Source organism: Neltuma alba, unplaced genomic scaffold (genome assembly GCF_004799145.2).
Source record: "Neltuma alba isolate B1F8T4 unplaced genomic scaffold, ASM479914v2 tig00001146_pilon, whole genome shotgun sequence".
Classification (NCBI taxonomy): domain Eukaryota; kingdom Viridiplantae; phylum Streptophyta; class Magnoliopsida; order Fabales; family Fabaceae; genus Neltuma; species Neltuma alba.
The window spans coordinates 35,332-47,878 of record NW_021632352.1 but is presented as its reverse complement, the minus strand read 5'-3'; the positions used below and the strand labels follow the sequence as shown (position 1 = coordinate 47,878).

Genomic DNA, 12,547 nt, shown 5'->3' with positions numbered 1-12,547 from the left:
ATCATAGGCATTGCCATGTTAGGAGTAATAAGTTGGAACGTCTATAATATGAAATTGAATCCCACATTACTGCACTCACTATAGTCCAGAGTAACAAATTCAATGTCGGCTAAAAACGCAATCTTGGATTACACATTCATAAAATTCTAGATCAGATTCAGGGGAGAGCAGGAGGTGGAATCAGTTCATTTCGGTAGCCCCTTGTTGATGTGAATTGGAATAAGATATTTTTCCCTTCCGATACTTGGTCATCACTTTTAGTTTTGTGGCCATCGAACTCGCGGCGAATAAGCTCCCACTGCTCACCGGGAATCCTCATCGGAGTCACCATGCAGGCGCAACGTAGATGAGGATATCCCTCATGTCTGATACAGCAGCATCTTCCGGTGTACCGTCTTCTCCACCACCTCCCATGGTGGAAGAAACTGGCTTAGCAGAGTCCTTGTTCCTGATTTCTACGCTTTCCATGGAAGGTGAATTCTGATCCTCATCAGCTTTACCTCCTAAAGAGAGAAGAAAATTGCAGACATAAAATCACATAAATAACGTAAGAACATAGGACATTTTATTCAAAAACAACAGAATGAAAAGGTTGTAGAGTCTGTCAGCCACCGTATATATCCTACACGACATGTACCTCTCGTACAGAAAGCACGATTATATTATGTATTCTAACTCAAGAGCCAACACAAACAAAATAATGGCAATATATAGCAAATTTGTCAAGCAAATCAGACAATTGAAATTGTGAGGTCGATTACTGTTACTAATAAATAAAAGCACATCAAAACAAAGAACATAGTAAGGTACGATCTTTGGCCAGATATGATTCGGATCAAAGTTCACATCAGCAATGGTTAGAAAAATATGATATGGAAGGACTAATTAGAAGGGATCAGTCATTATAAGTTTTCTTTATAGTGAAAAGTGAGTAATTTATTACAATCATAGAGGACGTTAATATAAAATGTAATGCACTTATTTTCATATCAATCTTTATTTTTTATGTTAAGAATCTTTTTCTGTTCAAAATTCATGGGACTGTACCAATATAATAGCTTATACTTGCTGGTAAAAAAATCTTATAGTTTTTTGAAAATGGAAGTGGCAATATATATAATATTATATAGTCAAGCTTTTAATCTTGGTCTTTCGACGGAAGGGCAGTCAAGCTTTTTTGTTTTATTTTCCTCGGACAAGCAATGTAAGGCCGGCTAGCCCAATTTAGAGGCCCAGAAAGGAGGAGAGCCTAATTCATTCCAGACCATTTTCGGTCCAACTAAAGGATCCACATTTAGACGTCAGAAGATACTAGTATCATGTTAAAACGTGCGAAGGCTTGCACCCCAAATCGTCGCAAATGGAGCTATACTCCTGAATATATTTAAAAATTAATATGAATTTTATAATCAACTCTGATAGTAATGCATATAAATATATTTTAAATTGTTAACTGTTTTTTTATAATCAAAGTTATTAAGTTTACATGACTTACTGAACGTCGAGTCTTAAAAAAAAGTTATAAAATCTTAAGAAAGTTACAACTTTAATAAATGCTTTGACAATATTTTTCTTAAAACGTAGCGTGTAAAATTTAGCAATGACGTGTATCAAAAAAAAAAATTAGCAATGACTATATATCTTCTCGGCCATAGAAATTCAGACCTACTTGCAGAGTTTCAATGCTCATTATAAGAATAAATATTATTTTAATAGTTTAGATTTAAAATTTTTAATCAATAATTTTTAGATAATAAAATTATTTTTAAAAAACTCAAAATTAGGATAGTATTTTTATTTTAGATATGTACTCATTAAAATATTTTTAAAAAAAATACAGAAACATAAATCTACAACATCCAGATTAGATTTAAACGAATTAGATTCTGTGCTCATCACCTGAGATAAACAAAATACCCGTATTATTTTTATTATTTGGTTCTTGAGGATTATCTATTAAATGATTTTTATCATGAATTCAAAACACATGTTTTAAAACGTGAGTATAAATAAAAAGAGATATTATTTTGGAAGAGCCAAAAGGCAATTAAAAATGGCTAATTAATCAAACCATACAAATGGATACTATTAAAAGTTTTGAAATATTATAGTTTATAAGGGTATAAAATACTTTGAGATAAAGATAAAATGATTAAGATAGATACGCTATCCTTTGAGGGGGGGAAAGCTTAGTAGACGAGACATTATATATACACACACATCCCCAGCGGCAATCATGATATTGCTTTCTGAATAAGTGAATCGATTTCTGAATTTTGAGAGCGAGAGAGTATTCGCCGCATCTCTTACGTGGTAGTAATTAAGAGGTAAGTACATCCAGAAAAGTAGTATACTGACTCAATCACATATACATGTTGCCTTCATATTTTCTTAAGCTTTTCCCCCATTTTTTAATTTGGTAGCATAACTACTTATGAGAAAGCATGACATGCGTTTACAGGTTAATATGGAGGAGCTACCTGAAGAGGTAATATATAATATATTTTCATGGTTGCCGACAAAATCCATCTTGAAGTTCAGGTCATGTTCTAAATCCACAAATAGACTCACAAAGGACAACAAATTTATAGCAAAGCACACTCAAAATTTGACTCTACAAGGTGGTGGTGATTCTTCCTTTTTCATTCAAGGACCTTTCGGATACAAAATTAAAATATGTGCATTTCCCGGAAGCAAGGCATCACCGTCTTCTTCTCCTTCTTCTGATATAATCCCTAAAAACCTTCTTCGATTTCTTAATAAAAGGCTGGGAAGAATCCTATTCTCTGGCAACGGACTTCTTTTCTGTCAAGTCTCTCAAAGAAGAGGATTAGTTATTTCAAAAGAATTTATTATTTGTAACCCTGCAACGCAGACATACTCCTCCATCACTGCAACACGTAGTTTGCAACTAAATTATCCTCAAGTATTCGTATCAATGGCCTTTGAACCCAACCAGAATCAATATGAAGTACTTCTTTTTGAATGCAATTCACACCAAGGATTAGAGCGGGTTGTGTGTAAAACTTACATACCAAAAGAAGGTGTGTGGAAAGAAAGAGAAAAAAGCTTACATATGGGTTGTAGTTGGATGATACTTTGTCCTCATTGGAGGGGAAGCTGCAGTTATATGTTATCGTATAATTTTGTGGATGGTGAGACAAGAAGGCTTCTTTTTCCTAAAGAAGCTTTAAAAGGTCACGCTCAATTATATTATCATGACATATGCATTTTCAAATGGGATAAAAATGGAACAGCAAGACGCGATGATGGCATTTATTTGATGGTTTGGGATGAAAATAGCCTTACTTTTAATTTTTGGGTTTTGAAAGATTATCAATCTTCTTCTTGGTCAATGTTTTTGACATTGAGTTTGGTTGAAGATATGGGGTTGGAGAAAGATTCTATTGTCCTTGGATTTACGGTAATAAATAGAGATTCTTTAGTGTTCGCTACAAGCAGGGACTTGTACAAATATGATTTGGACCGCGAAAGAGGAAAGGAGGCTGAGAGAATCAGTGGGCATAGTTTTGATTGTGAACTGAACTTCTTTTCTTATTCTAATACTCTTTATTCTTGTGGAGGTGACGCCAAAAGTTTTCTCCTATAAAAGATTGTATGACTTTTAGTTTAAATTTATTTAAATTTAGACTAAGAATTTTGCTTTTTTTTTTCATGAGGTGCTGTAATTTTTTTATTTTGATGAAGTTATGACATTATAATATATGATTTAATTTTTCCTATTCGTATTGTCATGTGCTTGTGTGTGTATTTTATCCTCGTTATGTTTGGGCCAATACATTTTTTTAATCGAAAACTGCATAGGTTTAAATGGAATATCTTAATAAGATTTATATCTTTATACTAACTCGTTCTTTAGTTTAGGAGTTAAATAACTAATTTAGAAAAATTAAAAAAATTATTTAAGTTAGTTAATTATAATAAATGAGTGTTGATCTTGTTAAACTATTATTAAATAGGACTGGAGGTAGTATATTTAATCATATGCATTAGAAACATCCCTTAGTGAGAACCACTTACCATTAATAAAAATATTTTAAAGAAAATATTTCAAATTTGAGTGGCAAAGTTGATTGATATTTTATATTTGGAATCAAATCGAATCTCCAACTAACATTTATGTTAAATATAATTTTTCTATGAATAATGAAAAGGTTAAGGTGCACGTAACATCTCACGGAATAATGTCCTCGAGTGAAATAGAGGTATTAGGGATATGAGAACGTGGAAGGGGCTGTGTTATCCTTGAGTGGCACCTTCGAGAATGGGTTCGTATAAAGGACGATTTCATTAGTGTTTTGATCATGTGCGTGTCTCAACGAATTTCAGAATATGATTGTTTTGATCCTGATTTTTCTGGATTGGTCTTTGGCATGTTTGATTTCTTGGGTTCAGTTGTAATAGATTTCATAGTTTAGGCCTCCAATCTCAAATTTTATTGAAAGCTTCCTCGACAGCATTAATTGAGCTGTGAAATATACGTGCGGCTTTTTGTGGGCCATGAAGTTCTGTTTGAGGGGAAAATATTTAATAAAACATATATGGGCATAAATGCGGAACTGCTCAGATACCACAAGAATAATTTTTGGTCAAAACTGTGGGTAATTAACATTTTAACAGTAAAAGTTAAACTTCTGTTGCACCATAAAAATTAGTTCAGGTCAAAAATAGATTATAAAAAATTTTATGGCACTGCATACACTCAAAAAAATATTTCAGGGTCTGGATGCATTTTAACCGTGACGAAAAAAGAACCTTTTTAATGGGCCAACTAACCAAAGAAGATCTTAATCACATAACGTGATAATTGTTTGCCAAATTATACGCCAATGCTTTTGTAACAAAAGGGTCTCGTACGCCAAAATAACTTATATTCAATACTCATATAACAATGTAAACAAATATTAGCGCATGTGCAATACTTTTTCGGTCTCTAATATAGGACTTAATTAGAAAATTACTATTAGTCTTATATACAAGGTATATTTTACAAGTTTATTAATTTTTCCCAAATGAACACTATTGATATTTTCCTGACAACAATCAAGTAGGAGAAGAAGAGTGTGAGAGTTAAGAAAGATACTTATAGAGTGTTTTACAAAAAAATATACCATATTAACTTATAACGTTCTAAAAGTTGAACTAAACTTAGACAACAAATATTATTATATAAGTAAGTCTTTTCATAGTTCAGTTAATTAGAGTGATGCTAATAATATGATAATTAATTAGGTAAAAAATAATACATAACATATTTATATAATAAGATGTGTATAAAAGTAAAGGGAAAACCATATTGGAGGTACCTATACTTTTTTTCAATTTTCAATTTGGTATCTATGTGTTTTTTGTACTTAACTAAGTCTTTATTTTTTCTCTATTAACATCATCAATCCTTATGTAGAGACTAAAAATATCAATAGAACAAAATTATAAGAGCTAATGTTGCTAAAAATATAAAATTAAATGTTTAATTAAAAGGGAAAAAACACATAGGTACCAAATTAAAAATTGAGAGAAAGTATAGGTACCTCCAATATGGTTTTCCCTAAAAGTAAATTATCAAATTACCAAAGAACCAAGTACCGGATCGAACTCATATTCAAAAATAAAGGCATTCATCGCATTCACAGCAAAGCAACACGCATATAGATGCAAAGTATACCATAGGCATTGCCTTGTGAGGAGTAATGAGCTGGTAAGTCTATAACATGAAATTGAATTCCACATCCACTCACTAGTCCAGAGTAACAAATTCAGTGTTGGCTAAAAACGCAATCTTGGAGTACACATTCATGAAATTCTAGATTTCGGGGAGAGCAGGAGGTGGAATCAGTTCATTTCGGTAGCCCCTTGTTGATGAGAATTGGAATACGACATTTTTCCCTTCTGGTACTCTTTTACTTTTAGTTTTGTGGCCATCGAACTCGCGGCGAATAAGCTCCCACTGCTCACCGGGAATCCTCATCGGGGTCACCATGTCAGGCGCAACGTAGATGAGGATATCCCTTATGACTGATACAGCAACATCTTCTGGCGTACCGTCTTCTCCACCACCTCCCATGGTGGAAGAAACTGGCTTAGCAGAGTCCCTGTTCCTGATTTCTACGCTTCCCATGGAAGGTGAATTCTGATCCCCATCAGCTTTACCTCCTAAAGAGAGAAGAAAAATGCAGACATAAAATCACATAAATAACGTAAGAACATAGGACATTTTATTCAAAAACAACAGAATGAAAAGGTTGTAGAGTCTGTCAGCCACCGTATATATCCTACACGACATGTACCTCTCGTACAGAAAGCACGATTATATTATGTATTCTAACTCAAGAGCCAACACAAACAAAATAATGGCAATATATAGCAAATTTGTCAAGCAAATCAGACAATTGAAATTGTGAAGTCGATTAATGTTACTAATAAATAAAAGCATATCAAAACAAAGAACATAGTAAGGTACGATCTTTGGCCAGATATGATTCGGATCAAAGTTCACATCAGCAATGTTTGCACGACTTGCTCGATCACGTACGCCATCCACCAGTCCATTATATATATAAATGGTCACTAGTAAACAAAAGCACTTCAAAATGAATCGGTATATGTATGGAGCATCAATTCAAGATTTTGTCTTACCATTTGGCTTCCGCTGGTTAGTCTGATCACCTGATTCCTGCCTGTTTTGCCTGAGAAACGTGTAATCAAGATAATCATACAAAAGAAAATCGGCCTGTAAAGAAGATTCAGGACCTAATTACAGTAGCGATCTGGTACCCTCCCCGAATCAAGAAACAAGAGTAATGCCCTCCCAAAATCAAAAAACAATAATCAAACGCAAATGTTCAACTTATGTTTCGAGATGGTATGTCCAGAAAATTACCATGATCGAGTGCGGCATTTGGCGTCAAGATTATCGCCCGCTTCAAAGAACTCGCTGACACTGAGAGCTGCTTTCTCTCTGAATGCCGAGACAGGTCGAGGGCCCGTGATTCTCTCCATCCCCATCGCACTTCTTGCAAGTTGCAACTGTCTCCTCCGTGGCTCTTACTTGCGTGAAGGAGAAAAAGGCGTCGTCGTCGTCGGTGTTTAAAACAAATTAGAAAGAAGGCGGTGGTTCGACGGATGGAAACGAAGAGGCCTTCAAAGAAGGATCAAGATGTCGCGACTCACGAGCAATGCCTGGCTCCGGGGAAATACGGGGTGCTCTGCCACTGATGAAGAAGCGAATGAGGATTCTTCTTTTGGTGACGTGTCTCAGCGGGATTGGATGGGGAAGGAGGTGTATGGCGGGAAGGAGGGGGGAGGGAGTGTGTACGACGGGCATAGGGTGTCTCCATTTCCTTTATGAACCATTTCCCTCCATTTCCCTTAAACGGTACCGTTTCTTTTTAGTTATGTCCCCACCCAATAAAAAAATTGCATAGTCACTTTTGCCCTTTTACCCACGCCCCCCTCCTTCTTTCTTCAGACGATTTCCGTGCTCACTCTTCGGTCTCGTGTGTGGGTGTTTTTTACCAATTGCTTATGGATCTTGTGGTGGGTGATGGTTTCTCTTAAAATCCTGTAAATTCAGGGACGATGAAGAGACGCGAACAAAGAAGAGGTACTCTTTTCAAAATTACTTCACACAAAGCTTGAGTTTTTCCTTGCGTTTTTGTTTGTATTGGGTCGAATTTCCCTCACTAGGTATTCTCAAATATTCTCTTCAGCCGACACATTAATTGGGTTAATTGAAAGCCATACTTGATTTCTCCTTGCTGCTGCATATAATTTTACTGCTATCAAGTTTATGTGGGTGAGCAATGTTAATGACTTGTTCAAAACTTGTCAAGGGATGTGTCCTTCCTATGAAGATTCAATGAGACCGGGCAGTTAATTGAAGTATTAAGTCAGCTTAATTCTACATTTGATTATGTGCTAAATCTTTAGTTTCCTTGTAAATTAGTGGGACAGATATTAATTTGGTCTTCAAGGTAATAAATTACAGAAGTGTCAAGTAGCTAAGGGATCATGGAACTCATTACTGGAATTAATTTAGCCCCAGAAAAACATTTCATTATCTATCAGATTCTAATTGTAAGTTTGTGGGCAACTCATTAGGGATGGGTGGAGCTGTGGTGGCCAACTATAGTGACAAGAGTGTTTACTTTGATTCTATCATATTCAATCTTTCTATCTTAAGATGCTTTATATGATTCAATATTGTTACGAAAAGCAAGGGAGACATTTTCCCCCTACTAATTGATGACTTGTTTAATTGTTAAATCTGATTTAAAATTATTTTCTTTTGAAATTAAGAAAATGAATCATGCCTGTGCCCTGTGACGTGTTGGCATTTTTTATATCCAAATTATGTTGGCATTTTGAGTTTGCAATATATTGAGAGAACTTATAAGGACTTATTGACATCCTGCGTTCTCTTCTTTGTGACAGCGTGAACATCACAGTTGGAAATATATAAGGATCATCTTTAACACTTTTGCCTAAATATATTATGGTAGATAATGAAAATAACCATTCAATGTTAAACTTTATAATTGCAGTTGAAAAAGAAAATAGTAGCTGAAATCAATCACTATGTTGTCACCAATATGGGCTACATGATCAAAAAGAGAGCAGCTCAAATACAATAAATGCCATACAGTCATCTTAAGAGCTATCGTAATAAGGAAGAGAAAAGCCCAAGGAGCTGAATTCAAGCCGTTGTCTGGAACGATAAGAACTTAATTGGATGACTTCATTTAGGATGATCTAAGTTCTTTTGTAAACCTATATCTGTAACATATTGTAAGATAGTTTATATGCAGAAATGTAATATAATTCTATTGTAATAGAAGTTTCTTTATTTGAATAAAATTGTCTTAATCTTTTCAATATATTTTCATGTTGTGATATGATTTACCTTTTGTAAATACTTGACTAAATTCTAAGGCTTCAAGTGACTTCACTTCATGGTCCAATGGAGCCTACAAGCATAAAAAAAATGAAATGAAATAGAATAAACTACTCAAGAACTTGAAATAGAATAGTCTCACCATCATCAATGATGTGAATGGCATTTGACTTAGTTCATGTATATTTGAGATCAAGGGACCGTGTTGCATTGGTGTTGATGTATTTGATATAGGGAGACCATATTGCATTGGAACTAGTGAAGTTGACACATGAGGACCATATTGTAGTGGCACTGGTGTAGTTGAGACAGGGGGACCATATTGCATTGGCATTGGAGTATTTGACATAGCGGGACTATTGCATTGAAACTAGTGTAGTTGATATAGGAGGGCCATATTGCATAGTCACAAGTGTATTTGACACAGGCAGACTATGCTGTACCTGAGTTGACTTTTGGGTTTCCTGTAATGATATAAATAAAATCTTAATAAAAACCATGATGACATTTAAAAAAAATCAATATAAATAATTTTTACCTTCAAACTTTGCGAAGGCTTGTGAGCAGCTTTTTTTGAATTTTTAACTTTTCTTCTTTTCTGATTAGGGTTGTCAACCCAACTTTTATCAATCTTCTTGCGTTCTCTTTTTTGAATCCAATGCCTTCACCATAATTTTTTCCATCATCATCATTATTAACGCCAACTTCATTATCAACACCATCTAATGAATTTTCAGTAAGAAGTTCAGACACTTTTTTACCAAGTTCTAGCACCATTTGATGAACCATAGAGAATGCCTCTGGACATTCAGATGCTTCACTGGCTAATTTTATGATCATTGGACACAATTGCCTATATCGATTTGAACATTCTAGTTTAGGATCAACCTCAATTTCCTTTCCCTTGCTATCATGTACCATACCACACCTTGCTTCTCTTGTCCACCTATTTAAAATATATTTATGTGGAAGTAACTTTACATCTCGATCGTACAATATCCTCAATGCATGACAACATAATATTCCCCATTGTTCAAACTTCTTACAGCTACAAGTAATGTTAGACTCCTTGTCTTCTCTTGCTGGCTCATATGTCAATCTCCACTCTCTTTTTTTATCAACTCTTGTGATTACATATTCAAATACAATGGCATCATCATCTTCATTTATCTTTCTTTCCTTGCTCTCTTTTATACATGTAGCATCACGCAAGTCATACTCTTGCTGGAAACAAGTCAAAAATTGGTGGAGTGTAAATTTCAGAAAGCTGTTGAAGCATAGATGAACTCTTTAAAATCAACCTCAGCAACTTCTGCCGTGAGTTAAAATCACTCTTTAATTCATTATATCATTTATCTACAACAACCTGTTCAAAGATTTCAAAGAATTGATTGATATTCAATTCAGGATTTGTACAACTTTTTATGAAAGAATTAATACTGTCACTAAGCTGTGTGCTTCTCATACCAAGAGTCTTTGAATCCTTCATGTAATATGCTGCCCATTTTTCTTTCAACTCATAAATGGACATCAACCAAGGATTATCTACTGCATTGTACTTCAACAATAATTCTTTCCAAGATTCCTCAAACACTAGTTTTTCTTCACAATGATACATGCACCAATTAAACTTACCCAAAAAATGAGAGTCATCCTTCATCAAGTTTCTAAGATGTTTCACCGCATTTCTATTAATATGAAAAGTGCACAAGCCATGCTTCACGGTTGGCATTACTTCTTCCAAGGCTCGTGCCATTGCAGCATCTTGGTCAGTAAATACAGTAAATGGCAATTTTTCCTTATGTGCTTGTAGAAAAGTTTCAAAAAGCCATTTAAAAGATTAAATGGTCTCATCATACAATAATGCAGCACCAAATATCACTACTTCTCTATAATGATTGAAACTTGAGAAAATGGCAAGCGATCTATTTTCACGATTGGTGGAGTATGTTGTATCAAATGAAATGACATCCCCAAAACAATCATAATCTAACAACATACGTGGATCAGCCCAAAATACATTAGTTATTCGATCTTCTGAGTCCACTTGATAGGCATGAAAATATGAAGGATTTTCTATTAGTTGATGTTGGAAATAACGAAGTAGACACCCGGCTTCACCATAGCACATTTTTCGTTGTCTCCTTGCTCTTAGATAACTCTTTATATCCTCTTCAGTATATCCTAAATTAGCCCTCCCTCCTACATATTTACTCATTAAATTAAAAGAGGCTTTTTGCTTAATCCCGACGTCTTCAGCAGCTTCTAAAGCATAACCTTGTGCTTCTGGTAATTTCCTCTGTGATGCAAACATGTGAACAGTTTCTTGAGGCTCTAAAGGATGATTATGATCCAAATAAAGTTCACTAACTCTAAATCTTCCATTCACTTTTTTAACTATCATTCTGACTTCACACCCAGTTCTTGTTTCCTGTTGAGGCTTCCTAATTTTGAAATCTCTTTTATCTGGTTTTCTCACTCCCTCCTTGTGACAAACATATTTATAATATATGATAGAACCATCTTTCTTGCTTTTATTGGAGTTTTCCTTTCTAACACCAAATCCCATTCTTTTGCCATAGCCAACCCAATACTGCCATGCCTCTTCTAAATTATCAAATTCAAGATCAAGTGTGGGAGTCATATTTGTATTCATTATTTAGGACAAAGTGAGAATCTGGGAAAAAAAAAAAAGGCACTCGAATATATGAGTACGCAGACGAAAAACAAGCAACAAAAATATTAAACTTGTTACACTCACCAATGCTGCCAAACCAATGCCAAATCCAACGATACCCTTTGTGCAATAAGGCTTATATATTTTTTTAAACTTGCTGCATCAAGTAGATATTGAATTAGTAACGAATTAAAAAGAACTTATAGAAAAAAAGAAGAAGACGACATTTGCAGATGAATACGAACCTTATAGCACAACGGAGAATTAAAAACCTTATTTTCGATTATTAGATTCCTATTGCAACGATTGTTTGAGTATTAAAATCCTATTGCGGTGCCTATTTCACGAATTCCCGCACTTTTGGGAGAAAAACAGAGGAGGGCGCTATTTGTTCTTTAATTTTGGGTGGGGACATTAGTGAAAAACTGAACGACACCGTTTAAGAGAAATGGAGGGAATGGTTCGTAAAAGAAATGGAGACTTGGGTGTACACTGTACAATATGGGAGTCACTCCGTCACGTCCCTGGGCATCGAGGTTCTGGCTCGTGGGGCTGGCCGCGTCAGGAAGAGGTGGAGGCTCACCAGTTTAATATGAAAAAACTTTTATTATTAATGTCATTTTGCCCCTATCAAAAAAAAAAAAAAGGAAAAAACTTTTTTTAATATTTTTTTTATTGTTTTTTGTTTTGGGGTGGTGGTGATTGTGTACAAGGTCAGAAAAATAATTCAAAAATGACTGACAAAGTTAATTGAAATTGTATACTTAGAATCAAACCGAATGTCTAAGTAACTATTATATTAAACACTGATTTCTTATGAATGACGAAAAAAATTTTTAGGGGCCAAGTAACGTTAATCACATAATATGATTATTGTTTGCCAATTTATAAACCAACCCTTTCGCAACAAAGGGGTTTCGTACATCAAAATAAATTCAATACTAATATAAGAAGGT

The 12,547-nt window shown here is 34.5% G+C and overlaps 2 protein-coding genes across 2 annotated transcripts; both read right to left on the bottom strand.

Annotated features, from left to right (window-relative positions):
• Positions 1–324: 324 nt before the first annotated feature.
• Positions 325–7,026, bottom strand: LOC114751839 (autophagy-related protein 3-like). Its single transcript, XM_028940528.1, has 4 exons — positions 6,902–7,026; positions 6,658–6,707; positions 5,926–6,174; positions 325–503 (listed from the first exon to the last, which is right to left on the bottom strand). Exons 1-4 carry the CDS (start codon positions 7,024–7,026, stop codon positions 325–327), a joined length of 603 nt encoding a protein of 200 aa, XP_028796361.1.
• Positions 7,027–10,754: 3,728 nt separating this feature from the next.
• LOC114751832 (protein FAR1-RELATED SEQUENCE 5-like) lies at positions 10,755–11,558 on the bottom strand. Its single transcript, XM_028940518.1, has one exon. It carries the CDS (start codon positions 11,556–11,558, stop codon positions 10,755–10,757), a length of 804 nt encoding a protein of 267 aa, XP_028796351.1.
• Positions 11,559–12,547: the final 989 nt, after the last annotated feature.

What these genes read in the sequence shown, in the direction of transcription:
- LOC114751839 (XM_028940528.1), bottom strand. Translation starts at nt 7,026, where the DNA reads ATGGGGATGGAGAGAATCACGGGCCCTCGACCTGTCTCGGCATTCAGA. An exon ending in AAATGCCGCACTCGATCATG is followed by an intron (nt 6,708 to 6,901) that starts GTAATTTTCTGG and finishes CACGTTTCTCAG; the next exon opens with GCAAAACAGGCAGGAATCAG. An exon ending in CGATGGCCACAAAACTAAAA is followed by an intron (nt 504 to 5,925) that starts GTAAAAGAGTAC and finishes TTCTCTCTTTAG; the next exon opens with GAGGTAAAGCTGATGAGGAT.
- LOC114751832 (XM_028940518.1), bottom strand. Translation starts at nt 11,558, where the DNA reads ATGACTCCCACACTTGATCTTGAATTTGATAATTTAGAAGAGGCATGG.